At 36.8% G+C, this 27,848-nt stretch overlaps 1 protein-coding gene across 6 annotated transcripts in view; it reads left to right on the top strand.

Moving 5' to 3' along the window:
- Positions 1–27,848, top strand: part of MAPK10 (mitogen-activated protein kinase 10) — a 274,871-nt gene that overhangs the window by 182,620 nt on the left and 64,403 nt on the right. For 5 of the 6 annotated variants that reach the window (XM_036338730.1, XM_036338703.1, XM_036338721.1 and 2 more), the window contains 5 exons: positions 7,498–7,627; positions 12,590–12,648; positions 13,409–13,547; positions 14,260–14,425; positions 16,766–16,837. In XM_036338730.1, coding sequence (XP_036194623.1) covers positions 7,498–7,627; positions 12,590–12,648; positions 13,409–13,547; positions 14,260–14,425; positions 16,766–16,837 — 566 coding nt within the window. Of the gene's footprint in view, positions 1–7,497; positions 7,628–12,589; positions 12,649–13,408; positions 13,548–14,259; positions 14,426–16,765; positions 16,838–26,235; positions 26,308–27,848 lie in introns of all 6 variants that reach the window. The other variant, XM_036338712.1, reaches the window with a different exon arrangement.

Raw genomic sequence — 27,848 nt, 5'->3', positions numbered from 1 at the left:
CGAAGGTTACTTCATTTCATGTTGTCCCAAAGCTCCCTTAGGCTCTCCTCCTGCTTTCTAATTTTTTTCTACAGTTGCTATTCAGATTGGGTGTGTTTTTCTGCCCTATCTTCTAACTCACTAATTCGGTCCTCCGCTTCTTTTAGTCTACAGTTGAAACCTTCCATTGTGGTTTTTTTTTTTTTTTATTGTAGCTATACCATTTTTTTCTTTTCTCTTGATTCTTACATAAGTTGTTGATTTTCTCATTTATCCAGTTTATGAACTGTATGACCCTTACTCTGACATAATTTCTTACTGTACAGCACCAATGATGCCAATGTGAAGATGTATTTGCTAAACTGCTGCCAGTAATCACTCAGGAATTACAGAAAATGGGAAAGACTGTAGTGTCAGCCTGGGTTCATGGCAGGAGACAGGAACATTTAAAGTAGGCAGAGATTTAATACGGTAAATTGGGTGCTTGCAAAATCATTGGAAGGCCTAGAGAGGTGAGCTCTAGTTTGGGTTTCCCAAATGATTCCCCAACATGCCAGAGCAGAATCATCAGGAAAGCTTCTACCTCTGAGACCAGAACACCTGATTGTAACAGAGGTTTGGGAATCACAGAGCTAAAACTGTGCACTCATCACCTCTGCTGTCACTACTCCATCGTGCTAGTGACTGTGCCCTGGAACCTGGAGTCCACCGCAGCCTGTGCTTCAACTCCTCCTGCCAAGACTCTGGAGAGTGATTATCAATCTTTGCTTCAGAAGAAGATCTCACATCTCCATGAGACCTTGCTTGCCAACCAAGCAGTGTTAGGAGATGACCACCCTCACTTCTTCCTACAAATCTTTTATAATTGCATCAGTGTCACAGGACCTTATTGGAATCCAGAGCTCTGGCTGTAAAAGCATCTGGGAGTTATATATTTAACTCTTAAGTCTCCTTGATGAAGGAAGACATGATACAAGGTGGTCAAATGGAATTTCAATGAGCCAAACCACAGCATACCACACAACTGTATACAGGCAACATTCTTATTCTTTTAGAGGGAGGAAAGAGATGATAAGATATATCTGTTGACATTGGTTCTCATATTGGTTAAAAAAGATACCCTGTGAGCCATTTATCACTAGGAGTAGGGAGTTCCTTAAAAACAAATCATACTGGATAGCTTATTCAAGTGATAAGTAATAGAACTGTATGGCTATAATGTATCTAGATTTTAACAAGGCTTTTGCCTCAGACTTTTATATCATGGGGCAAACTTGTGAAATGTCAAGATAGTGGTATAGTTAAATGGATTTGTAATTAATAGACAGATAAAGAAATGCTGATCTATACTAATAAAAGCCTATGTGGTCATCATGCCCTCATGCCGTGACGCCCTCATGCCGTGACGCCCTCATGCCATCACAACCTATCACCAGGAGGCTGCGTGCACAATGGGCACGTGGGGGTGGGCGGGACTGCATGAGTGGCGAGGCGTGTGGGTGGGCGGGGACTTGACCAGTAGGTGCACTGGGGGAGCAGATGGTGGCTGCCACTGCCCAGGGCTGGCACCGAGGCTCAGGAAAGCCGCTGCCCAGGACCGGCCAGAGGCTCAGGCAAGCCGCCGATGGTGGCTGCCACTCTGAGGGCCCGAGGCTCAGGCAATGAGGGCTGGGCTGAGGCTCAGGCAAGCTGCAGTGGCTGCGAGGGCCAAGGCTCAGGCAGCCTCGCGGCTGGCAGTGGCAGCAGCAGAGGCGTGATGGGAGTGTAGCCTTCCCCTGATCTCTGGGTCGCCTCCCACAGAGGGAGGCCAGAGGCAGCAGCAGCGAGGGGGTGCTGGGGACAGTGCCTTCCCCTGATCATCCGGTGGCCTTCCACAGAGGCTAAGCCATCTGTAGGACATCCTCTGAGGGCTCTTGGACTGTGAGAGTGGGCAGGCCAGGCTGAGGGATGCCCCCATCACCAGTGCATGAATTTTCATGCACTGGGCCTCTAGTTAGTAGATAAATATCCAGTTATAACACACACTATAGAAATTTATGTTGATCTTGCCCTGCATCACACAATGACTCCAGCAAGGACATTGATTTTAAAACTAGCAATAGTCATTATTTCTTGAGTGCTCACTCTAGGTGAGGCATTATAGATACATGAAATTGTTATTATCTCCATTATAAATATGGGGAAACTGATGCCATAAAGTGCAAGTGGGTTGCCCATAGCTTTGTGTCAGGTAAGCAGCAGTACTGAGATTCATACCCAAAATTGCTTTAAGAAAGAGGTCACAGAGGGAGGGAGAATGCTAAAACATTTGTAGGAAAAACTGGCCAGTGTCATAACTGCTCAGAAAGCCGGGAATTGCCATTCTCAGTTATCCCACAAGAAGTCTAGGGCCGTCCCATTATCTTGTAGGATCTGGTCAGTATCTCTCAGACTGAAACTCATATTGACAAGCTTCACTAAAAATTCACATATAAAACCAGATGCCAATTTATTAAACTATGAGAAATGTGACAGTCAAACTGACCAAATATGGACGTTATTCTTGCCTGCAACATCTGAAAGAGAGCCTGATAAGCAGAACGTTGATTGCAGAGGATGGAATCAGACTGAGGAGACGCTGATCAAAATGCTAACAGGCTGCAGTCTCTGACAGTCACAATAGGAATGCAAACATCTGCTGGCTGGCAGGACCTGTGATCTACCTGGGAGGCAATCTCTTATTTGGCCAGGCAGCGTCAGCATTTGCCTTTCTAACTCCTTTTTATATACTTTTATGATTGATTGCTATTCTTTCTTTAGATATTTTAATGATTTTAACTAAATTGTTTTGGATTAAAAGTTAATGGTGTTTTTCTCTTTAAGGTGACTATTTTGATCAGTTTACTGCTGGTAAAATTGCTTAACCTTAAAAATTATAATTTCTGGGAGAAACCAAGATGGCGGCATAGGTAAACACCGGAAATTGCTGCCTCCCAAAACAACTTCAAAAATACAACTAAAAGACAAAATGGACATCATCCAGAACTACAGGAAGGCTGGTTGAGTGGAAATTCTACAACTAGAAGGAAAGATAGAAGCACACTGAGACTCAGAGGAGGTGTGGAAGTAAAGTGCAGAGGTACAGAGGCGCACACTGCAAGGGCTGGCAACTGAAGACGCGGCTGTCTTTTTGAATTGGGAGGGAGTCACAAGCCCCCGATTGCTCTGAACTCCAGTTCTGGGAAGTCTCTGGGGACCCAGACTCATATGGAGAGAAACTAGACTGTCTGGCAGCGGGCAGAACTTGGAACTCTAGGGCGGCTTTCTCTCAGAGGTGCTTGCAGCAATTACAGGGACACTGAGACGCAGGGCCTCTTAGGGCAGGGCTGAGGATCAACCATAACCTTTTGCTCCACCCTGTTGATTCCCCGAGACCCCGCCTCACCCAAGCTGTGGCAGAGGCTTTTGCATATGAATGCCCTGGCCCTTTGCAATCTGAAAATTACCTAACAAACTGCAGCTGGGCCAAACAGACCCAGAACTTCCAAGAGAAGGCCCAAGGCCCCACAGCAGCTTGCATTGCTTCACAGCTGGGCCTCATCTGGGCACCTCCAAACCCCAAACAAGGAAGGGGAATCTGCAGATCTCCTCATAGCTCCTGCTGGGTAGCCTTGGGCAGAGGCTAAATTAGCACCTCCTTAGATGCAAGAGCCAGTGTACCCAGTGGTCAGAGTGGGACCATCCAGATTACAACTCCTCAGATCCATAAGGGACACACTCAGGGGACAGACTCAGTGAGCACCAAAGCCCCACTGAAGCAAGTCTTGCCCCATAAGTCTCCAGCACAAAAGTTCTCCCACCACAAACACAGCTGATTCTCACAGCCAGTTGGCCTGGAGGTCAATTCCTCTCAGTGATACCTACAACAATCAGGGCTTAACTACAACAAGACTGTGTACAAAGCCCACATAGGGGTGCACCAAGAGTGTCCAGCTCAGGTAATTGGGGAGGCTGAGCCACTGGGCCCTATAGGACACTTATCACACAAAGCCACTCTACCAACACAGGGAAGCATAAAAAATGCAGAGACAAAGAAACAGGATACAAATGACAGAAATGGAGGAAAACAAACTACTGGATAATAGAGTTCAAAACCACACTTATAAGGTTTTTCAAGAATTTTCTAGAAACCACCGATAAATTTAGTGAGACCCTGGAGGATATGAAAAAAAGACCAACTAGAAATTAAGCATACACTGATTGAAATAAAGAATAATATACAGAGATCCAACAGCAGACAAGAGGATTGCAAGAATCAAGTCAAAGATTTGAAATACGTAGAAAGAAAAAATACCCAACCAGAAAAGCAAAAAGAAAAAAGAATCCAAAAATATGAAGATAGTGTAAGGAGCCTCTGGGACAATTTCAAGCGCACCAACATCCTAATTATAGGGTTGCCAGAAGAAGAGAGACAGCAAGATATTGAAAACCTATTTGAAGAAATAATGGCAGAAAACTTCCCCTATCTGGTGAAAGAAATAGATGTATAAGTCCAGGATGCACAGAGAACCCCAAACAAAAGGATCCCAAAGAGGATCACACCAAGACACATCATAATTAAAATGCCAAGGGCAAAAGACAAAGAGAGAATCTCAAAAGCAGCAAGAGAAAAACAGTCAGTTACCTACAAGGGAGTACCCATACGATTGTCAGCTGATTTCTCAAGAGAAACTATGAAGGCCAGAAGGGAGTGGCAAGAAATATTCAAAGTGATGAATAGCAGGAACCTACAACCAAGATTACTTTATCCAGCAAAGCTATCATTCAGAATTGAAGGTCAGATAAAGAGCTTCACAGATAAGGAAAAGCTAAAGGAGTTCATCACCACCAAACCAGTATTATATGAAATGCTGAAAGGTATTCTTTAAGAAGAGGAAGAAGAAAAAGATAAAGATAAAAATTATGAACAGCAAATACATATCTATCAACAAGTGAATCTAAAAATCAAGTGAATAAAAAATCTGATGAACAGAGTAATCTGGTGAATATAATAGGACCAGGGGCATAGAAAGGGAGTGGACTGACAATTCTTGCGGGGAAAGGGGTGTGGGGGTGCAGGAAGAGACTGGACAAAAATCGTGCACCTATGGATGAGGACAGTGGGAGGGGTGGGAACTGGGTGGAGGAGAGCTATGGGGGGGAAAAGAGGAACAACTGTAATAATCTGAACAATAAATATTTAATTAAAAAAATTATAATTTCTGTATTTCCAAACCCACTGTTGTCCTTGTGCACTACCTATAGGCTGCAGGTCCATCTGATTCCTTTACCTATTCTGCCATTGGTAAGTTAACAAGAACAAATAAGAACAAAAGTACCAGTGCTGACATACAGAGTTAAATAGCAGCACAGGTGTTTTTTTTTTAAGACAGAATTTTCATTTCACATACCCTCACTGTGAGTCAATGGTGTGCAATGTGTGGTTTTCAAAGAAGCCAGGATAGACTTCCCTGTATTAACTGTGTCAACATAATGAATGAGCGACTGAGTTTCTGAGAGAGTTGATAGCCTTACCCTTCACTGACACTCCATGCCTAGAGTAGCAATGTTGATTTAGTGCAGGGCTCACATTTTTAGATGACATTCACAGCCTGGAATATATTCTGAGGAACTGACCAGATGGAGATGTGCTTTGAAATCACATTCTGACAAATGGTGGTAGGGACACTGGTGATATTTAGCTTAAGGAAGAAAAGATTTAGGAGAAAAGCAAGATAAGCTTAGTGTTATTGAGTGCTTATCGGCCAGCCAGGCATTGTGCTCAGTCTTTTAAAGGCTTCGAGCATTGTGGGTCTATCATCAGGAAAAGGAAATACTTCACTTTGAGTTGCCCTGGAAGGCAGGGCAGACAGTGATCAATACATCCCATGGAAAGACAACTCTGCTTAGTAGAATAATGGCATTTATAACTCTCAAAGCTGTTCAACAGCAGAAGGAGCTGCCTTAATGTTAAAGGGGCTCAAGTTTTTGGAGATGCTCAAGCAGAGACTGGCGGGACTTTTGATGGAGATATTTTGGAGAGGAATAAGTGCTAAATGGAGGCATGGATCAGAGGAACTCTGAGACTTTGTCCTGCCTTATCCTGTGAGTGTATCGTTATCTTACAACACAGTTATCGTTTTTGTTTGTCTTTCAGTTTAGTGGCATTAACCTTAAATTGTAAATGTCACTTCCGATTCAGTAGATTAATTGTTGTGGGGACACTAGTTGCTATGTCATTCCTGGAAACTAAGACAACCCTTCCTGGCAACTCAGACAATTCAGCACAACTGAGAGTGGCAAGGATGGGAAAAACATTTGTGAGCAGGTCATGAAGTAAGATAGCAAGAAGAGACCTACTTCCTCATTTGTCCCTGACCCATGTATTCTGAGGATGGGAGAAACAGGACCATATATTGATTGCTTTTTCAAAGCATGGTAAATGATCATTCTCAAATAGTTTGAAAGCTTCAAATGTAAGTGGCATTTATTTCCAAGTTTGTATTTAAATAATAAATATTATTGATGCGTCTGAAATCCCCTCTAATTGCATTCCCCATTTTGAGCTTTGTTATAGTTAATGAGGGAACTTTGAGTTTCAACCAACCTGTGCTTTCATGGCAATCAACATCACACCTTAACAACTGGTACCTTTGAATGGGGAAAACATGAATGTCCACATAAAATAACCAAGGAATGATGAACCTAGAGAAAACCTAACTATCACATCAGACTAGAGGGGACTTGCAAGCCTAGAGAGATGAAATAACTCGCACACAGTCACGTGGCTAGGGGGGGAAGCTGAGCACTTATCTTTCTTCTCTTGTCCTCACTCACTGATGCAATTATATGCTGTTTTCTTGCCACGATTCCTTTTCTTTCTTTCTTTTTTTAAATTTATATTCTTGCAAGTAGAATTTTTTTCATATTGATCACTCATATCTTCTTATTTTTAAAAAAATCTTTATTGTTTTACATGTATCCCCCTTTTTACATGTGTCCCCCTTTTTACTCCATTGATTCCTTCTAGCCCTTTCCCCGCCACCCCTGCCCGCCCACCCCAGGCCTACATCACCCTATTGTTTATGTCCATGGGATATATATATGTATTTTTTTTTCCCACCCACCCTCACCTTCCCTCCGAGATTCAACAGTCTGTTCCATGCTCCATGCTCCTGTATCTTTATTCACAGCCTTGTTGATCTGTGATGTGAGGAGAGAGTATCTGAGTAGTATTATAATATATATATTATATATAAAATATAAAATAACCAAGGAATGATGAACCTAGAGAAAACCTAACTATCACATCAGACTAGAGGGGACTTGCAAGCCTAGAGAGATGAAATAACTCACACACAGTCACGTGGCTGGGGGGAAGCTGAGCACTTATCTTTCTTCTCTTGTCCTCACTCACTGATGCAATTATATGCTGTATTCTTGCCACGATTCTAAGGACTCTTTTGTTTTCAATCCTGGATTATTCTTGGATCTTTGCAGTGCTGCATATGATGCTGTCCTTGACAGAAATGTGGCCATTAAGAAGCTCAGCAGACCCTTTCAGAACCAAACGCATGCCAAGAGAGCTTACCGGGAACTGGTCCTCATGAAGTGTGTGAACCATAAAAACGTGAGTTGTTATTTTTAAAGCTCTGGTAGTGGGAGGTTGTGAGATCGGGGAAAAAAAAATTAGTATGCCAACTTGAGTAGGAAAAGCTTTCTTTACTTTGCAATTTGTCTTTAAGGTTATTTATCCTGTCCATATGCTACATTTAATTTCATTGTCCTCATGGTAGCTTTCTGCTTAAAAAATCATCTAAAAACCATATGGCATGGCGGGGATAAATTTGGTGGATATTTCCCTGTTATGAAATTAACCATATTTGGTTATTGTGCTCCAAATTAAGCGGAGAGCTCCATTCTTCTCCAAAATAAAAACAAATAAAAACAAAAATATCCTATAGAACAATATGCTATGTTTCTTTACAATTTCAATTTAATTATTAACAGATGAAGATTTGTATCTCCCTTTTCTTTTACCTATAGTCTTGCAGTGGCCTCCACCTGTTCAGTGCACATACTGTGCTTTGGCAACTTGTTTTTGTAGGGCTGCACAGCCGTGCAGGGGGATATTTGCAAAGCACTTAACAGGATCATCAAGAACATTTCTCCTTGGAACTCAGTAGGGTTCAACCATTATGGGACTTTCTTCACTTCCAAGTATAAGCTTCTTCAACCACAGGCAAAGGCCACTAGAATTCTATCTATGTTTTCATTCTTCTTAGTAAGGATAAATAGGAGATAATTCATTGTTGTAATAATGACTATTATTAAGAAATAAAATATGTAATAAATATAGTACATATAAATATATAATAGCTAGAGGCTCAGTGCATGAAATTCGTGCATGGATAGGGTCCCTAGGCTTGACTAGTGATCAGGGCTGATTTGGGCCTTCCAGCTGTTGGGGCCTTCCTTCGTCCCGCGCTGCTCCCTGGTAGTCAGCGCACATCATAGTGAGCAATCGAACTCTCAGTCTCCTGGTTGAACTTCTGAGGGGGCACTTTGCATATTAGCCTTTTATATATATATATAAGTTATCCTATATAATAAAAGCCTAATATGCTGAGTGTCCGGATGTCCAGTTGTCTGTTCAACCAATTAAAGTGTAATATGCTAGTTATATGCTAAGGCCACTCAACCGCTCGCTATGACATACACTGATCACCAGGGGATAGACAGTTGACCAGTTGACCAGTTGCTATGATGTGCACTGACCACCAGGGGCAGACAGCCAACTGGTCGACCAATCGCTATCATGTGCACTGACCACCAGGAAGCAGATACTCTGACTGGTAGGTTAGCTTGCTGCTGGGGTCTGGCCTATCGGGACTGGGCAATACAGGGATGGACATGCCCTGGAGCCCTCCTGTGGTCCCTTCTGCAGTTCCTCCCCAGCCACAGGCCTTGATCAATCCCAATCAGGACTGGGAAAGACAGCCCTGATCGGCCCCGATCATCAGCCAGGTGGAGGGACCCCACCCGTGCACAAATTCGTGCACTGGGCCTCTAGTTATATTATAAATTATTATAATAATACTGTATAAACAGTAACTATTATAACTCCCAAGAAAGTTTTTCTTAAGTAAGAAAATCACACAGAATATATGCAACTGGAGGCCCAGTGCATGAAATTTGTGCATGGGAAGGATCCGTAAGCCTGGCCGGTGATCAGGGCCGATCTGGGGGACAACTGGCAGGACAATCGGGGGCCCCCCCGCTGGCACCCACCATGGCCAGCCTGGCACCGCCTGCTCACTGACCCCACCCCGCAATCACCCTGCCACAGCCGCCGATCACCTCCCTCTGTGGGGCAACCAGCGGGCGATCAGGGGTCCCCGACTGGGACCCGCCTTGGCTGGCCTGGGGTCTGCAGACTGAGGCAGATCCTGTGTTGTGTATCTGCCCCCTGATGGTCAGTGTGCATCATAGCAACTGGTCGTTCCACCTTGTGGTCAATTTGCATATTAGGCTTTTATTATATAGGATTATCAATGTAAGCTTAAAAATAAATGAATTTGTCATAAGGCACATCTATCAATGGCAATAAGAAGAAGCAAATATATGAGTGTTTATTCAAAGGATATTTGAAATACAAATATGTGGATTCAAGCTCAATGGCATTGTTTCTCTTTCCTCTATTACACTGTTCCAATGACTTTTTAGTTTAGTCATTTGACAAATATTTGTTGAATGAATAAAATGTGCCAGATATAGATCTAGATATTCTGAGTACTAAGAATAGAGCAGTGAAGATAGCAGAGACGGAGTCCTGCCCACGTGGAGCTCCTGTTCTAATAGCAGAAAGGCAGTCTACCAAACTGATGGGTAAAAGTATGGAATGGCAGATGGTGATAAGTACTATTAAATAAAACAAAGCAAAGAAGGAAGATAAAAATCCTGGTGAATTTGGGGTGGAGTAGAGTTACTTTTTAAAATAGGCTGAGCAAGAAACACCTCTCTGAGAAAAGGAAATATTATGAAAGTATGTACCCATCTTTAATTTGGCTATGCAAGGAATATGGTGCTTCTAGAAAGGAACATAGAAATGATGGAAAAGATAATTCCTAAGAAAAGTCAATCTACTAAAGCAATTTGTTCTTTCAGTATGTCAAATAAAGACAAGAGCAAGAAAACCACTTATGCAATCTATTTTTATGATAGCAATGAGCATGAGAAATACCATAGGCAATGGAAGTAGGATGGATATTAGTAATGAAGCAACTGTGTGGAAAAGTTTGACAGTTTGTGTTTTCATATGTTTATATTTTCCTAGTCCTCCTTCCTGACCTTATATACAATAAATGCATTGCAAAGAAATTTCCACTTACTTGGGAATCATACTCCCCATTCTGGATGGGGAAGTTCACATTTATGTGAAATACGGAGGTTCACATTTATGATATCGAAAAAGAAGTTCCAAATTGAAATGATAATTTGTAAATGGCATCCTACCTGTTACCACCTTTTGTGTGTGTATGTATGTATGTATGCATGCCTGCATGTATAAAAGTTCATGGAAATAAATTCTGGAACTAGCTAACAGAGAGAAAGTTCACTTACAATCAAGTGTAAATTTCACTTCAGTACTTGTAATATTAAGTAAAAGCAGTCAGAATGCAGAACTCTGTTAATACTGTGGAAAGTAAACTGAAACAGTGAAGTAATTCCAAATAAAAATTTAATGACAGAGAAGAGCATCCATTTAGAAAGCAAATACTTAATTCTAGGAATTGGTAGCCAGTGTGACTGTGAGGCCAGGACAAACACTGATTCATCGCTGTGCACTTTAAGAGACTGGAATAGAGGAGCTGAATCAGACTCCTGCCTGGACATTGTTCAACTAAAATGGAAATATCTGTGATGATCTGCTTCTAAAGACAAAACTTTAAGTTCTTATTAGTAGGATTAGAATTCATACAAAAGCAAAAAAGAAAGAGGATAAATTCTCAAAAGGAAATCAAAGAAGTTGAAAGTAATCATTTTATTTTATTTTTTTAAAAAAAGGGCATAGGGAAAGGAAAAATAAGAATAGATAATGGTGTGAAATTTACCTTTCAAAATAATAAATCTTGATATAAGTTATTTGTATGTATTATGTTGTATTTATATGTGTCTTACACCTAGTTTCTGGTGTTTTTGTTTGAAAATGTCAAAATGAATTACATTCCAATACTGATAAAATACTAGAAAACCAGACTCACTATAAATATGTTCCAATGAGAGATGTACTACATTGACATTTTTCAACACAGACTATAACTAAGTATATAGAATGACAAGCTACTTTACTAACAAGCTTTAATGATAGTTGAAATGATTTTATTCTTTATGAATATTCCATACTGTAAGGTTGCTTTAGTAGAGATGATCTTGAGTTTTTGGTATATTATAACCATTGACATATATATGAAAATAATGGATGATGTTATAATTTTTTCTTAATAATTCCTCAAGAAATGAAAACTACTTAATGCCTAAAAGCATTCTTTAGAATTGATTGCTTTTCTTAGCTGTTTAAAATGATTTTGTTTTATTTTTATTACTTCATATGTTTCTGTACCAGTTAATGATTTTATTAATTCATGTTTTAAAGCTGTATAAATCTTAAACTTGTACTTATCAAATTTTTGTGAAATGGTTGCATCTATACTGTGAGTAGAAGATAGTTATCTATATTTTTAATTTTTATTTCCTGTTGGCACATTAGTACAGAATTTTTAGCAGAAAGAACATTTCAGTTATTTGTGTATGCAATCTATTTGGAAATATGACAAAGGAGATTTTTTAAATTTACTTATACTAGAAGGTAAAATTCTTTACTATCAAATATATAGCACAAAGCAGGAGACAATAAGTTTAATACTAGTAAATAAACTTTTGATAACTTTTTCCCATTTTCTACTAAATTCATTTTCCCCCACACATACTATTGGAACATTAGTTTAAATAATATTTGAGTATGAAATAGAAGCAAAAGAAAGTAAATTAACAATAAAAAAATCTTGAATTAGAGGTTCACCTTGAATTAGAGCATCATCTTGAATTAGAGGTTCACCTTGAATTAGAGTGTCATCTTGAAATAGAGCACCACCTTTAACTGGAACACCACCCAGCTCACTTAGAGGAAAAACATGGCCTTGCTAAGTCTCGTTGGGTGTTTCACTGCTGCTCCCTTTTCTTACATGCTTTTCCTTCTTTGTTTAATGACCTTGTATTCTACCAGGTAGAACCATACTCTAATGCAGTATCACAATTATATATCTTCTCTGACTCTTTCTTTTGCCTAAGAATTTCAGCTTTTTAATTGTATTTGAACCTGAAGACAAACCATATGTCCTTTCTGAGTATTTTTTTCCATGTTCTGTGAGACAGTTCTAGAATTTTTTCCAACTTTTTTGTTTCCATCATAGCACTAGAGTGTGACTTTGAGTTGGAAAAAATGCTAGTCTAAATATACTTTTAAAATAACTCATTCTCTCCCTTTTCTCTTTCACTCTTTCTTCTGTCCTTTCCACTCTCTCTTTTCCAGATTATTAGTTTACTAAATGTCTTCACACCCCAGAAAACGCTGGAGGAGTTCCAAGATGTGTAAGTAATAAAACTCATGAAGGAAGAGAGAGCATAGCACTCTAGTAACTCAAGGGAAATTGACAAAAATAAAATAGATGAACTCCCTTGTAGAGATCAAAGGGACATGAAAGCTGGCAGCAAATGAAAGGAATCTAGGGACAGGACAGAGGTTCTGTTTCTGGTGTTATTTCTGGTTCTCTGTGCTTTGTTGTTCCATGTTCTTGTTTCAGTTGGAGAAGATATGCTATTTATTATGTGTTTTTTGTTATTGCTGATTCCGTGAGTTATTTAGAATGAGTTAATTCCCTTTGAAAAATACTACTAAAGAGACATCCGATAATAATTATCTGTAATATTTATTTTTATGGTGATTTGATTTTGTGTAAAAAGTATCTACCTAGAAGTACAGTGATGACAAGCAGAGGAGAGAAAGTCAATCACAGCACCTTATCTTGTGTAATACAGATGCATTGCATTTAGTGGAAGATGCTATTTTGAAATTTTTTCTTATTTATAATACTAGGGAAAGAGTTTCAGGAAATTCAAGGAAAAGTAGGAAATATATGGGCAGGAACCACACACTAATAAATTCTATTAGCAACATGTGGTAGAGTTACCATGAGTTGAATGCGTGCAAGACAGAAATATTTCATATTCTCCATTCAGTCAAATGTGGAGCTGGGGAGTTAGAAAGACATACAGATTTAGGAGAGGATTCTGACGTATTTGAAGGACTAATCAGATGATCTGGAACTAAACTGTGGATTTACCCTTCCAGTTACTTAGTAATGGAACTGATGGATGCCAACTTGTGTCAGGTGATTCAGATGGAATTAGACCATGAACGAATGTCTTACCTTCTATACCAAATGTTGTGTGGCATCAAGCACCTTCACTCTGCTGGAATTATTCACAGGGTAAGAGCGCCTACTACAGAAATATAATGAAGATGTTTTAGGGAAGAGAAACTAACTGTAGATGATTTTCTTTATGTAGGGAACTAGGTTAAGTAGATTGTCCTTCCTCATTTCTTTAATGTTAGAATTAGCACATAATTCACTAGTGTGCAGAAGGAAACTTAAGCTGTACTGTAGTTGATGTTGTTTAACGTTTTGTTCCAGCTCATTGAGAGTCAGCTTCTGAGAAGCCTCATGTCTTCTAGCCCATGATTGGCAGAGGTCGCATGTGAAGTTGAAATAAGACAGTTCATTTAACTCAGTTTGTTTCTGACAGAATAGACAACTGCCCCGATCTGCTCTCCTGTCAGGCCTAGACATGAAATATAAGCTGAAAGGTTTATGTTGTCACAAGGAGAAAGCTAACGGATGACAATAAATCCCGCCCCCCTCTAAAAATGTTTTTCAATATGAGCCTAAATTGTAAAGACGTTAGTACAATCCTCTTCTGGGTTTAACAAAGTTCCTGAGGTTATTACAAAAAATCAGAAAACTCATTGTAAACTCCTTTGGGACAACAATTATTTGCATTATGTAGGGCTCTGCAATAAGGGGAGGGGGCCACCAGTGCTACTGCAGGACGAGGACTACCATGTTGATTAAGTAAGTAAATGAAAATCACAGGTTCCACATGATGCTGGCTGTTCATTCCCTCTCTTGTTCCTATTGTCAGGATTTAAAACCAAGTAACATTGTAGTCAAGTCTGATTGTACATTGAAAATCCTCGACTTTGGACTGGCCAGGACCGCAGGCACGAGCTTCATGATGACTCCTTACGTGGTGACGCGTTATTACAGAGCCCCTGAGGTCATCCTGGGAATGGGCTACAAGGAGAACGGTAGGGATGCTTCTGACTCACAGCCATGGAGACTGTGAAGGAAATGAGTACATGTTTCAGATAGCCAAGAATAATATTCTCTTTCTTGTATATAAATATTATTTTTAATAGGGCTGCCAGCTTTTGTATTCAGAGGGGTTTTTTTGTTTGTTTTTTAAAAACCATACTACTAAGAAAACTCACTCATTAAAAATGTGTAGGATGCCTCTAAGAAGTAAGCTTTGCTAGAAGAGCACTAAAATGTTATAGCTGCTCCCTTTTCTTACATGCGTTTTCTTCTTTGTCCCACTAAACAGTGAAATGGATACTACTGAGCACACATGCTGTAGGTACTGAGGAAAACATGCTATTTGAGTTGCAACTCAGCTCAAAGTGAGTGAGGAAACAGGAGTAAATCTATTATATTTAACCATTTGGCTTTATGTCATATATTAGAGAGATGGCTCTAGTCCTAGGGAAAGGCAAACAAAAATACACCACACATCTTTGGAGTGAGAATCTTTACAAATGCACAATGAATACTTGATTTAAAATAATCCAGATTGTTCAAGTTGGATAAGAGTTTCTTTATTGCTTTAAACTGATCTGTATGTAATATTTAGGGTAGCAGTTGCCTGGTAAATTTTTTATAAATTCCAAAAACCATAGAGAGAGAAAAATATTTTATACTACTGCTTTCCTAAAAGAAACCTTGTAGTCATGAACACTTTAAAAGAAAGGGTAGAATCTTCAAAATGTATTCCAATATGTTTTTATTGATTAAAATGAAGGATTTATAAGTACCTATCAGAAAGTATCACAATATATTATTTTGAAAAGAATTTCTAACAAATAATATAGCATATTAAAAATAACATATCTAATATATTTAGGAATTAAAATAGTTTTAAATTACAATTTTTATATGTGCTCAGTACCTTTCATATTTATGTTATATATACTGTATATATTTAGTCCTAGCCACCCATTTTAATAAGTTCTATAAAAATAATTACCATTGTATTTTTATGTGTAGGTGCTATAGGTTAGGTACCTTTATGAAAATTTTGGGGTTATCAAAGTTTAAAAAAAATTTTGTGTACTTCCAGATTAGAAGAAAGCCAATACTTTTGTGCATTTGTATAGAAGAAGAGAAAAAGTCAGCCCCCAGGAGGGTCAGGTTCACTTTGGTGGACAATGGAAAAAGTCTGTTACCTTTTGACTTGGAACAGGCAAATCTAGTCTAAATTATTTGGAAAAAAAGGTATTTGTATACATTCTTCCCAAGTTATTATTTTTTTAAAATCAAAGGTAAATCAGTTTATAATGCCAAGAAATCAAGGATCTTCAGAGGCTGGGGGAGGTCTGAATTTGCCTGTTATGGCTTTTCAGAGCTTTGCTGCACAAATGGTGCATAATCTCACCCCTTCTCTTTTCCTCTCTAGAAAGGGTTGCAAGTTATTGCCTTAGGTTTTTTTTGGCATCTCTAGATCCGCGCAGAAACCATACCTAGCACCTGTGCTGTTCTGCCACTTATGTATGGGAGGAATGTTATCATGCAGAAAAACCTGCTTGCAACATCAGGCATGCTCAGCTAACCCGTGCACCTAACCCTGCCTTCCTTCCCCAACGGGTGTTTCAGCCTAATGTTTTTGCCTCCAAGTTCCCTTTGTCCTTACTAAAAAGCTAGTTGGAAGAGGAGAAAGACTGGAAAGAGAAGGTGAAGCATGTTTGGTTAACAAGTATGATAAATATATGAATATAACAATTTTAAAAATACCTTTAATATCTCTTTTCACTTTACTTTCAGATGATTCTATTAAACATGTGCTAATTAATGTTATGTTTTTAAAAAAATTTCAAGTAGAAATGAAAACTGATATTTATTTATAAGAATTGTTTATGAAGGAAAAAACTAAGTCCTAAAACCAACCAGGGATTCAAATACTTCTGCCTTAAAACTGTGGTTCTGGCCATTTCCTAGTTTCTTGGATTGGGTTGCACGTACCAAAGAAAAAAAAAAGTATTCCATGTAACTGAATAGGATAGAAAATGGAAACAGCCACTGTCCAAGTTGAAGAAGATACTTTTGGTTAGTTGCTGCTTTTCCATGTCACCATTTCCTGGCACTAAAGAGGCACCCATAAAGTAATTTTCAAAAATTAAATTGAGCTCTCATACTAGACATTGATTATGTAATATTATAGTGCTGGTTTTAATTCACTTTTTGGTCAACTTTTGGCGGGAAACAAAAATTGTACCTTCTAATCAACTGTTCTTTTTCCTCCTCCTTCAGAGATCAGTTATCTTAGTTAACTTTACTTTCCTCCCTTTTCTTCACTTCCCTCTCTCCTGTTCTAGTGGATATATGGTCTGTGGGATGCATTATGGGAGAAATGGTTCGCCACAAAATCCTCTTTCCAGGAAGGGACTGTATCCTTGTACCTTTTGCTGCAGCTTTACATGCCTTGTTCTCTCTCCCTCTAAACACCTAACAGTTTTACCAGGAGAGGAAAGATAGAAGCAAAAAGTTGGGTAAGTGGTGTAATTGTGATTTTTTTTTTAAGTGATGATTTCTATAATCTGACCAGTACTGAAGACTACCTACCACAATGATTTAATTAAATTTCAGTGGGCTTTTTTCTTTTTAAATTATTTTGTCTACAAATCAAAGTAGCAGTGCTATTTTTTTCATAAATAAGAGAAGCAACCAAATCCAAAATTGTTAAAATATATTTATCTTTATAATTAGAAAAATAAGCCACTGTTTGCAAGTATTTTCCATCTGCTTTCTAAAATGAATTTATGCTTCTATAACACTTAGGCAAGCTTTTGTCTATAGCTTCTTCATTCATTTGAATTGCTCTTGACACTATATCCAGTCTTAAATAGGTCATTATAGCATTTTCTTCTTAAAACATGAGCTTCCACATTTAAAAATCATAATTATTATTCAAATTGCTGGGTGTCTGGTGGGTTTAAAATAGGCCTCTCTCACTTGACTTGGATATGTGACTTAGACATAGATAATTACTTTTCCAATGAAATGTAGAATTTTTAAAAGCAGTGTTGATTTGAGTTCTGCCACTGAGTCCTATACTAGATTCCATCGGAAATTCCTTGGAGTGATATTTATGATCTGGAATTATTAAATGAGCTGGTATATTTCTGAAATGAACAAAAGCTTACTCTCTAACAAAGGCACATATTTGTGATTGTAATATATAGATAATAAAGTTTACATATTAATAGAGAATATACTTTTTAAAATACAGAAATACTCTGCTAATACACAATAGTAAAATATAAGTGCAGCAACAGTTGAGAACTTTCACAATGATAATGCAAGGTTGAGTTCAATATATTTGCTACATGACATTTTTTTTGGAAATTACCAATACGTATGTGGCCCATAACACTATTAAATCTTATATTTGACTAATAAGAAGGCTCTATTAAGGAACTCTTTTATGTAAGAAAGATTATGATTGACATTTAGTAGAAATAAAAGGAGAAAAGGTCTATAATAAAAGAAAATTGGACTCAATAAGAAATTAATACCATATTGAGCATATATTTATGTGGGCATTTATTTATACTGCTGGATATTAATGAGATATTCTCTAAATTCCAGTAATAATGTAAGAGTACCAGTAATGACATCTTCTAGAACTATACTGTCCAATAGGTAGCCACTAGCAACAGGTGGGTATTCAGCAGTGGAAATTACAGCTAGTCTGAATTGAGATGTGTTATAGGTGCAAAATGTATACTAGGTTTTGAAGATATAAAAAGGAAGCATGTAAATATCTCATTAATCATTTTTATGTTGATTATGTATTGAAATGCCATTTCATTTTACTTTATATTAATTTTTTACATTTTGAGGATCAATTTTTTATTCAATGCAGTTGATTTGAATAATATTAAAATTCATATTTATATTTAAATGTACTGATTCCATACAAAAGTAGAATTTTTTTTTTCCTTTGTGCTTTTGCCTTTAGGGTATAACACATTTCAGATTAAAAAAAGAAAACTTCTCAGTCAGTACTTAAAGACATCTATTTCTGTAAAGCATTGTTAATGAAATACAAAAAGCCTTATTTTCATATGGCATTGTTACAGCTTCTTTGATTTTTTATTAGCATGGTTCTCTGAGATCTGATTTAGCTCTTCAGACTTTCTTTTTCTTTATTGATTAAGGTATTACCTATGAGTCCTTATCCCCTCACTACCCCCCTAACCCCCCACACATGCCCTCACCCTCCTGTTGTCTGTGTCCATTGGTTAGGCCTATATGCTTGCATACAACTCCTTTGGTTGATCTCTCCCCCTTACTCCCACCCTCCCCTACCTTCCCTCTGAGGTTTGATGGTCTGATTGATGCTTCTCTGTCTCTGGATCTGTTTTTGTTCATCAGTTTATGTTGTTCATTATATTCAACAAATGAGTGAAATCATGTGATACTTAGCTTTCTCTGACTGGCTTACCATAGCTAAGATTTGGAAACAACTCTTCAGACTTTTATCAGAGTTGCTTTTTACTTATTTTAACAGTTTTAATGTTAATAAAATGAGAAGGAAAAAAACAAAAACCATTTTCAATCCCTTCAGAAAACAAGCAGGCAAAAGATAATAGTACCGTATTAATAATTCTTTATACTTCCAAAAATTGTTCTCTTGGAGTTTTTATTCCCCCCTTTTATTTTACATTTCAGAAAAAATGTTTGTAACTGAAAGTAAATTGTGTAAAAATCAATACATAAAATATATATCCTTGATAAGTTTGATCCTAGAAATTGAATATATCCTACTACACACAATGTAGATTGTGATAAGGGCTTGCATTCTGAATTCCTTTATCTCATGTGATGATTATGGAGAGAGTGGATCTTTGATAGCCTCCTGCCATTTATGATAATGAGCTGAATGAGGACCTAATAGTAAAGAAGGAAGTTACATAAAGACATTTATAGTGGAAAACATTTTGCTTAAGTTAAATTCTACTTAAGTATGGGTAAATAATTTCAAGATGAAACGAGTTAGAACTGCCATCTTATTGAAAATGCATCAATTTGGATTTAAATCCTTAGTTTATTTTACCTGTAATTAAAATTATAATTTAACATTGCAAGTCATCACCAGTTTTAAAATTAACTAAACCCATAGACATCCCTATTAAACAATGAGCTACACGTACTCTGTTTTTTTTAGTGAAATTGTTTCATTAATATATACATGAAATTATTATCATTTTACGGGTACAGTCTTCTACCAAGAATTGAGAGGTCAGAACATTGAAATAATTTCACTAAACAATGATGGTCAGACACAAGTTGAGGGGCTGATGGAGATTATGTATCAGAAGAATCATACCAATGTTTTAGCATTTAAATGATTCCAGCACGTACTGGATGGAATATAAAAGATTGGTATATGCTAACTGATACCTTGACTGCTTCCATGATTCTTCAGAAACTTAAGAATAAAAAGATCATAGGTTCTCTTAACTTTCACTTAGAATTATTCAGTTTCTCTGAGGCTAAAAAGTGTATGATAATACTTTATCATCCCCAATCAACATTCAACATTATTCCTCTCTTTCCATAGAACAGAGGTTCTCAACCTGTGGGTCGTGACCCCTTTGGGGGTCGAATGACCCTTTCACAGGGGTCGCCTAAGACCATCGGAAAACACATGTATAATTACATATTGTTTTTGTGATTAATCACTATACTTTAATTATGTTCAATGTGTAACAATGAAATTGGGGGTCACCACAACATGAGGAATTGTACTGAAGGGTCGCAGCAATAGGAAGGTTGATAACCACTGCCATAGAACTTCTTAATGCTAATTTTCCTAATCTGAACCTTAAACACTTTGACAAATTGAGAAATCGTATGAAATTGTTATTGATGACTAAAGTGTTAGCTACTTTCCCTACATTGAAACTGGCTGTATTTGAGAAACATTTTGTGGGTGTCTTAACTATTGAAATATGACTCAGATGATATCACATGATAGATTTTTGATTACTAAATTAAAGGGTTGACTACATGAACAAATAAATATACATATTTGCTTTTGCAGTTCAATAGGTTGATAATATTTAATATCCAAAGTAAATAAAATACTTAATATTTATTGTACCCTTTTAAAAATTTATACGAATGTATACTATTACACACTCAATTTTCACTGTAGTGCTATGATTAAAACCTATTTCATACATATATGTTGACATAATATATAGTATCAGCCAAAAGTCTTAGACCCAGGCTGAATTCAAGCCAGAGAGCAATAGATATGCCAGGTCAATTATTTTCTTTACATAATCCAAATATCACATGAAGTATGAATGACTTCTCGTTTCATTCAGATTTTGTTTCTTTTAATAAGAACTCACAATAAAGCTGTTTTATGATTGTTTTGTTTTGTTTTGTTTTGTTTTGTTTTGTTTAGGACTATCTAGTCACTTACTCCCTTCATCTACTTCACACACAAACCAAGGCTTGACATTTTCTTGATTACTGAAGGCTTGTGTAATACCAGTATACTTTTCATGACTTCTTTCCTTAAGCCTGCTTATTTTAGATACATTCTACTTTATTTTCCCCCCCATTCTGCTTCACATGGTAGCGCCTTCTTTGAGCAAGACTTATATTGTTCTTTTATCTAGGATTCTTGGCCAGAGATCTCTGAACCTGGGTGATATTAAAGACAGGTACACCATCCTTAGACCTCAAGTATATTGTCTCCAATTAATGCTCATAGCTGAGCTGCTAAAACACCACCTCTTGCTTTTCTGTCTGAAGATATGAGAAAGTTCAGTTAGATTGAAAAGGATATATACCTATAACCTTGCCAAGGATCCAAGTTGTTAAGAAACTGGCAGATGACTTTTCAAAATATATTTGAAGAAGTAAAGAAAACACTCTCAAAGTAATTGACTATCATATCTTTTCTAAGCTCAAACATGAAAATTAGGAATAATCAAAGTACACTAAACAAAAATTGAAGGTTGTGGATGAGTAGTGTATCTCCAGATAGTGTAGAGAGATGCTCTTAGTCCCTTTATCTCCTTGAAATAACTGCTTACTTCCTAATAATTTGCAACTAATACATTCCTATAGTTCCAATCTGTTCCTCAATAATTAGGTAATACAGGGTTATCTCAAACAATTTGATGATAACGTGAGATAGCCAAGCCAACATTACTCTTTGTTGATGAGAACATAAAATGTTTAAAGTAAAATACCCTTTCAACATTAGGATTTCTTTAAATTACTTATTATATACACTGCAGAATTACATGGATTTTCAAAGATGAAAATTTTAATGTGATGCAATAAAAACATTTAAGTGTTTTATGGCAACATATTTTGTAAGTTCATTAGTCTATAAATTTATTTATAGTGTAATTATAAACCTAAAAGTTTTCTCCTTTATTGTAAGTTTTTCCTTTATTGTAAGTTTCCATGGATTTTTCTGTTTTGTAAAAAAGCAAATAAAACTATAAAGGCTTTTAAATAAAGGTTAAAATTAATAATATGATGCCATACAAGTTATAAAGAAAGAAAAGCAAGTCAAATATGTTGATTCAAGGAGAAAATCTTCCTTTGATTTCCTGGCATTATAATATTTATGTTGTGCCTCATGGATATTGTTTATTTTTCTTACTTAGACTCACATGTGCAAAATGTGGACCTTCTAAATTTATTTATGCATACAGTAGTCTTTTATAATTCCATTTTGCATCGAAGTTTAAAACAATGTGCTTTTGGTAAATATCTAGTTGAATTTTTAACTTTTGAAACATAAGTGTTTCAAAGAAATAGTGTTCTTGTTTTAGAAAACCATGTTAAATTTTGCAATTGTACTTCAAGGTATCCAAGAAAATGTATTAAAGCACATTGTCTGAATTCTATGCCAAATGAAGGCATAATTATGTTAAGGGGAAAAGCAGTGTGGCTTAAAAACCGTGTTACCAGAGCCACGGAAACATTTGTCAGGATGCTGAAACAAAGCTTACATAGTCCAAAAAATATTTTTTTGTGAGTTAACAACCCAAGTCACTCTACAGAGTGCAGAAGCAGCAGTACATTGCTTTTTAAATTTAGATTTAAGCTGCCAGGTCCTACATTATATTATTTCTATTATCTTGGCTAAAAGTAGAAAAAAGATAATTTAGTATAATCTAATGCCTAACAAATGACATGACACCTGATATTTTTATTACTTGGAAAATTAATAATCATATTTTGTTAGCACCAAAATTTACTAATATTCATTTTAAGGAAAGTGAGTCAGCTTCTGAGTGATAAGTTGCAAATGAATCTGCTTTCTGCCCCTGGGAAACAGATGATGGGAGGGGGGATGTAATGAATCAGAATAATAAAAGCAACCAGAATTCTACCTGGGTAGCATTAATGTACAAAATTCATGGAGACCCAAATACTGTATCAGATTGTCTCAGTAAATATCAAAATTCAGTTTCTAACCATGACTGGATTTGCTAATTTCTCCTAAGGTTTTCACAGTTGGTATTCATTGGAATATCTTTAAAAGTTCATAAAATGTTATTCTTAATAAACATGAAATTTGGTTCCATGGCTTTATTTTGAGAAATACGCCTTTCTTGAGTAAATAAAAATTCATATAAATTCATATGCATATACTCCACTTTTGTAATTCATAATGATAGAGTGCAACATTTCCAGGCACAAGGCTTAGCATGTAGATGTCATAAGCGTGGATAGTCTGTAGGAATAGTGAATAGTGAGCAAAGTTGAATGGAAATTGGAAAAGTTTCCAGGGTGTTACCACCTAGAAAAGATACATTAAAATACAGAAAATGGAATGCAATGTATATTCATCAGTAGTTCAGATATAAAGTTTATATCTTTGCATAATTTTTATGCAAAAACTTTATGATCTACTAGAAGCCCGGTGCATGAAAATTTATGCACTGGAGGGGGGGGTCTCTCAGCCCAGCCTGCCCCCACTCAGTCCAGGAGCCCTCAGGGGTAGGAGGTGACCCGGCGATCAGGGGAAGGCGACATTCCCATCACACCTCTGCTGCTGCCACTGCTAGCAACACAAGCCTCAGCCGGCCCTGGTTACCTGAGCCTTGGGAGGCCCTGGGTGGCTGGGCAGCTGCCATCCGAGTCTTACCTGCACCTTGGGCAACGGCTGGGCAGCTGACATCTGAGGCTTGCCTGTGCCTTGGGCCAGCCCTGGGTGGCTCGGGGCTGAGGGAGGGTCCGGCTGCACTATGTGCCTGCTGCCAGCCACCCCCCCCCCCCCAAGCTGAAAGGAGGACTCTGGCGGGGCTGAGGGGACTGGGCGCCACCATCTTGTGGCTGTGGGCGCTGCCATCTTTGTGACAACATGATGGTTAATTTGCATATTCCCTCTTTATTAGATAGGATATGTAATATAAATATAAAATAAGTGACTTTCATATACATAATTTCAATATACATTTAATTCATGATGATAATGATAACTAACATTAATAAAGACTTACTATGTACCAGACAATATGAAAATATGTTTATCAGGCATAATACTTTCAGAGTCTATTAAAAATTCTACATAAATGCTATCTATCATTTGCATTTTAGAGGATGAAATTGAGATTAAGAGAGATGAAGTAATTTGTTCAAGGTTATAGTTAAAAAGCAATGGAATTGGTTCTGCAGCAGGAAAAAAAGAGAGTATATACCAGAGATATCACATTGAATTTTTGCATTCAATAAAAAAATGGAAATAGATGTTTTCTAAGTTACAGATAGGTTTGTGGCAGAAACAACTTTTCCCCAAACATTTTAATAGATACAGGCAAGGGGAAACCCTGCATACTGAGTTTTTAGCTTTCTATATTTTTTTGTCTATCTGTTTTCCAGTACCTATTAAAAAAAAACACAGATGCACTGTAAATAGCAACTTAGACTGGTCAATTTGGATAGTATGATAAGAATACTTGCAATTCAAAAACAAATACCTTTTCAGAGATCTTTTCCTTTTTTCTTTAAATCAAAAATTCTCACAGTACCAACCTCTTGTGAGACAGATATTATCTGAAATTACAAATGCATTCATAATAAAGGGATGCACAACTGTTTGCTCTATCTTTCCCTGATACTTTTGCATGTCACTTGCTTTCCTAAAATGGAAGCAAAACAAATTTGCTTCTTTGGGTATGCTTATTACCTTCAAAGCTGTAACCATTCCTTTGCGGTGATCACTGTATAGGGAGTTAAATCAAACTGAAAACTTTGAATGGAGTCTGAGTGAGATTTTCACACTGGAAAGACTCTCATGAGGAATTCTTTTTTTAAAAAAAATATATTTGTATTGATTTCAGAGAGGAAGAGAGAGAGAGAGAAAGAGAGAAACATCAATGATGAGAAATAATCATTGATTGGCTGCCTCCTGCAGGCCCCACACGGGATCAAGCTGGGTATCTGGGCATGTGCCCTGACCAGGAATCGAACCCTGACCTCCTGGTTCATAAATCAACGGTCAACCACAGAGCCACGCTGGCCTGGCTCATGAGGAATTCTTTAAGGTCACTGCCAAATTACAAGATGTAATTTGAAGAGTAAGTGCAGCAAAATTATAGTGTGCTGCTATCTTAATGCCTTTCCTTATTTGCTCCCCCTTCAATACCCTTTATTCTTCTAGGTTATTTCCCTTCCTAAAAATGACCTCTTTCTCTTTCTGACTTTTCAATAGGAGCAAGTGGGTAACCAACTGTAGTTAAAGAGAGAGATTTCACTTTTTTTGCTTCACCTTTCCCCACTTTGCCCCTCCCTGTGTGCCTTTGCCCGAGCTTCCTGGTTTTATAACTGGAAATAGCGGACATTATAATTTCACCTTAAATTTTAGGTTTCTTTTGATTCACAATTTCCAGAAGAAGTATCATCTCTCTATATCATGTTGTTTATTTCATGTTGAATGGTCCTGTTTTGAAATCCAGCATTTCTTACTATTACAAAGCAACCATGTTTATAAGGCAAGGCTCCTGTTTAGAAATTTGCTCCTTCAGTGGGTGTCAATGAACTGAGCCAGCATATTCTAATACATTCATTCTTGAACTACCATATCACTTCATGAAATTTATTCATATTTATAAATGAGTAAATCTGTTTTGTAAAAGAAATCCTTTCTTTTGAGTTGCTGGCAGCACCATCCCCCAAATGTGGTATACAAAAGAATAAAAACTGATTTACTGCATGGTTCCCATATTAACACAATCTAGAATAATTTACAATACAAATCAGTAGGATCCTAGTAGATGAATGCAAATTAGACCTTTTAAATCAGAAATGAAATTAATCATTGAATTTTAATTGCAAAGTAGCAATCATACATTGGGTAACACTGAGTGGTGTTGTTACTTTAGTTGCATAGAAGAAAGGGCCCTGGCATTTTCCCCTTTTCACTGTTTTAAAAGACTATTAATGATCATAAGGCTGGCCTCTAATCCAGTCAGTGAAAGATGGGGCCATTGCTCTGTGGCAGTGGTTCTCAACCTCCTGGCCCTTTAAATGCAGCTCCTCATGTTGTGACCCAACCATAAAATTATTTTCGTTGCTACTTCATAACTGTGATGTTGCTACTGTTATGAATCATAATGGAAAGATCTGATATGCAGGATGGTCTTAGGCGACCCCTGTGAAAGGGTCATTCAACCGCCAAAGGGGTCGCGACCCACAGGTTGAGAACCGCTGCTCTATGGCATGGGTAGTCAAGTGTCTTCATTTATTTGCCCTTCTATTCCTGTCTCTTTGTTTATCTCCATGTCATTTTTGTTTTCAGTTGACATGTGGTCAGTAGGGTGCATCATGGGAGAAATGATAAAAGGTGCAGTGCTGTTTCCTGGCACTGATCGTATCCTTCTTAGCAGCCAGTGTTTTCTGGGGGTGTTATTCTCAATCAATTTCCTTTGGTTTGAATACAGTATTGCCGATGGGATACATTCGCTGCCCGCACAGGGCTTCTATGAGACTCCAGTGTCAAATATTAACCAGCTAGCATCGTGGCGCAGTAGCTGTGTCTCTTAGCAAAGTCTTATGTAGATAATATAGTATCGAATATGAAATACTGAGCATGGTATCAAAAGGTCTGTCTTAATTCAGTGCCACGAAACTAGTAACAGTGATACACGCTTTTCTATTGATTTTTGTTGTGGATGTTTCAAAATCAAGTTCTTTTCATAGATAGATAATAAATGACAAAATACTTCATTTTAAGATTTATGCATCCATATCATAGGAAATACTCATCAGTTAGATTTATGTTCACCCACAAATACAATAAGTTTATTTTAACACATATTGAAAAAGCATGCATGTGTATTTTATTTTTAAATTGATCATTTTCTAAAGTTCTTTTTCTCATTTACTTCATTTATAGGAATGATTGCTCCAATTCCTGCTATTATTCTCTTCATGTAATTAACAAATGTAATACTTAAAACCTCATTTATTAATAATAATTATATAAAATATCTGAATAAATAAATGTATGTCATTTAGATTAGTAAAAGAGACCCTTTCTTAGGCAGCAATTAGTTAGCAAATAAAAATTCCTAGTCTCTACAGTATTAAATAGATATAAAATGAACATTTGCCCCCTGTAAATTAAAATGATTGATTTTCATTACTTTCCATATATTTTCTATTAAAGAAAATCTGATTGATTTTCACAACTGAGTTATTAAATATAAGTTAACATTTTTTAGAATCCATTTCTTGGAAGAAGTTGCTGAGTGATTAGTATATGGGTGTGTAATAACTTATCTTTAAGTTAGTTAACTATCTTCCTACACTCAGTCATTGTCATTTATGAAAATAATATATCCTCATACTAAAGATAAAATTTCTGCTTACATGATCATAATTCAAAACTGAAGTTGAGCCTATAATAATGGAGTTTCAATATATAATTGAAGTAAATCTAATTACTAATATAGTGTATCCTAACTATATTATGACTAGCCATTTACTTTGAGGATTTGTAATTACATATATGGCTACACATATAGTATCACACATACATTGTGTGTATTAAAGGACCATTTTACAAAATGACTGAAAGACACTCATTTAATTTTTGTTGAATAAAAGAACTTAACCTAAAATATTTTATTTAGTAAAAATAAAGCTTCACTGTTTTAACTTTCATTCTTATTAAAATCTTTTTCTAATCTTACATATGACACACAATTATTTAAATAATTTTTGTCTATTTGCAGTTGTTTTCTATATATACTAGTACATTTCTTTAAAACATCTACAATTTACCACATTCATGTTCATGTTAATGCTATTTAGAAGTATGTTACTTGATACAAAACTAATTTCTTTGATTCTGCACAATTTATAAACTTGAGTTTGGCCTTTGGACATAAATATGAAATAGTAATTACA

This window comes from Myotis myotis, unplaced genomic scaffold, assembly GCF_014108235.1.
Source record: "Myotis myotis isolate mMyoMyo1 unplaced genomic scaffold, mMyoMyo1.p scaffold_m19_p_1, whole genome shotgun sequence".
Lineage (NCBI taxonomy): Eukaryota > Metazoa > Chordata > Mammalia > Chiroptera > Vespertilionidae > Myotis > Myotis myotis.
Note: the sequence above shows the minus strand (reverse complement) of the source record. Positions and strands in the feature narration are given on the sequence as shown.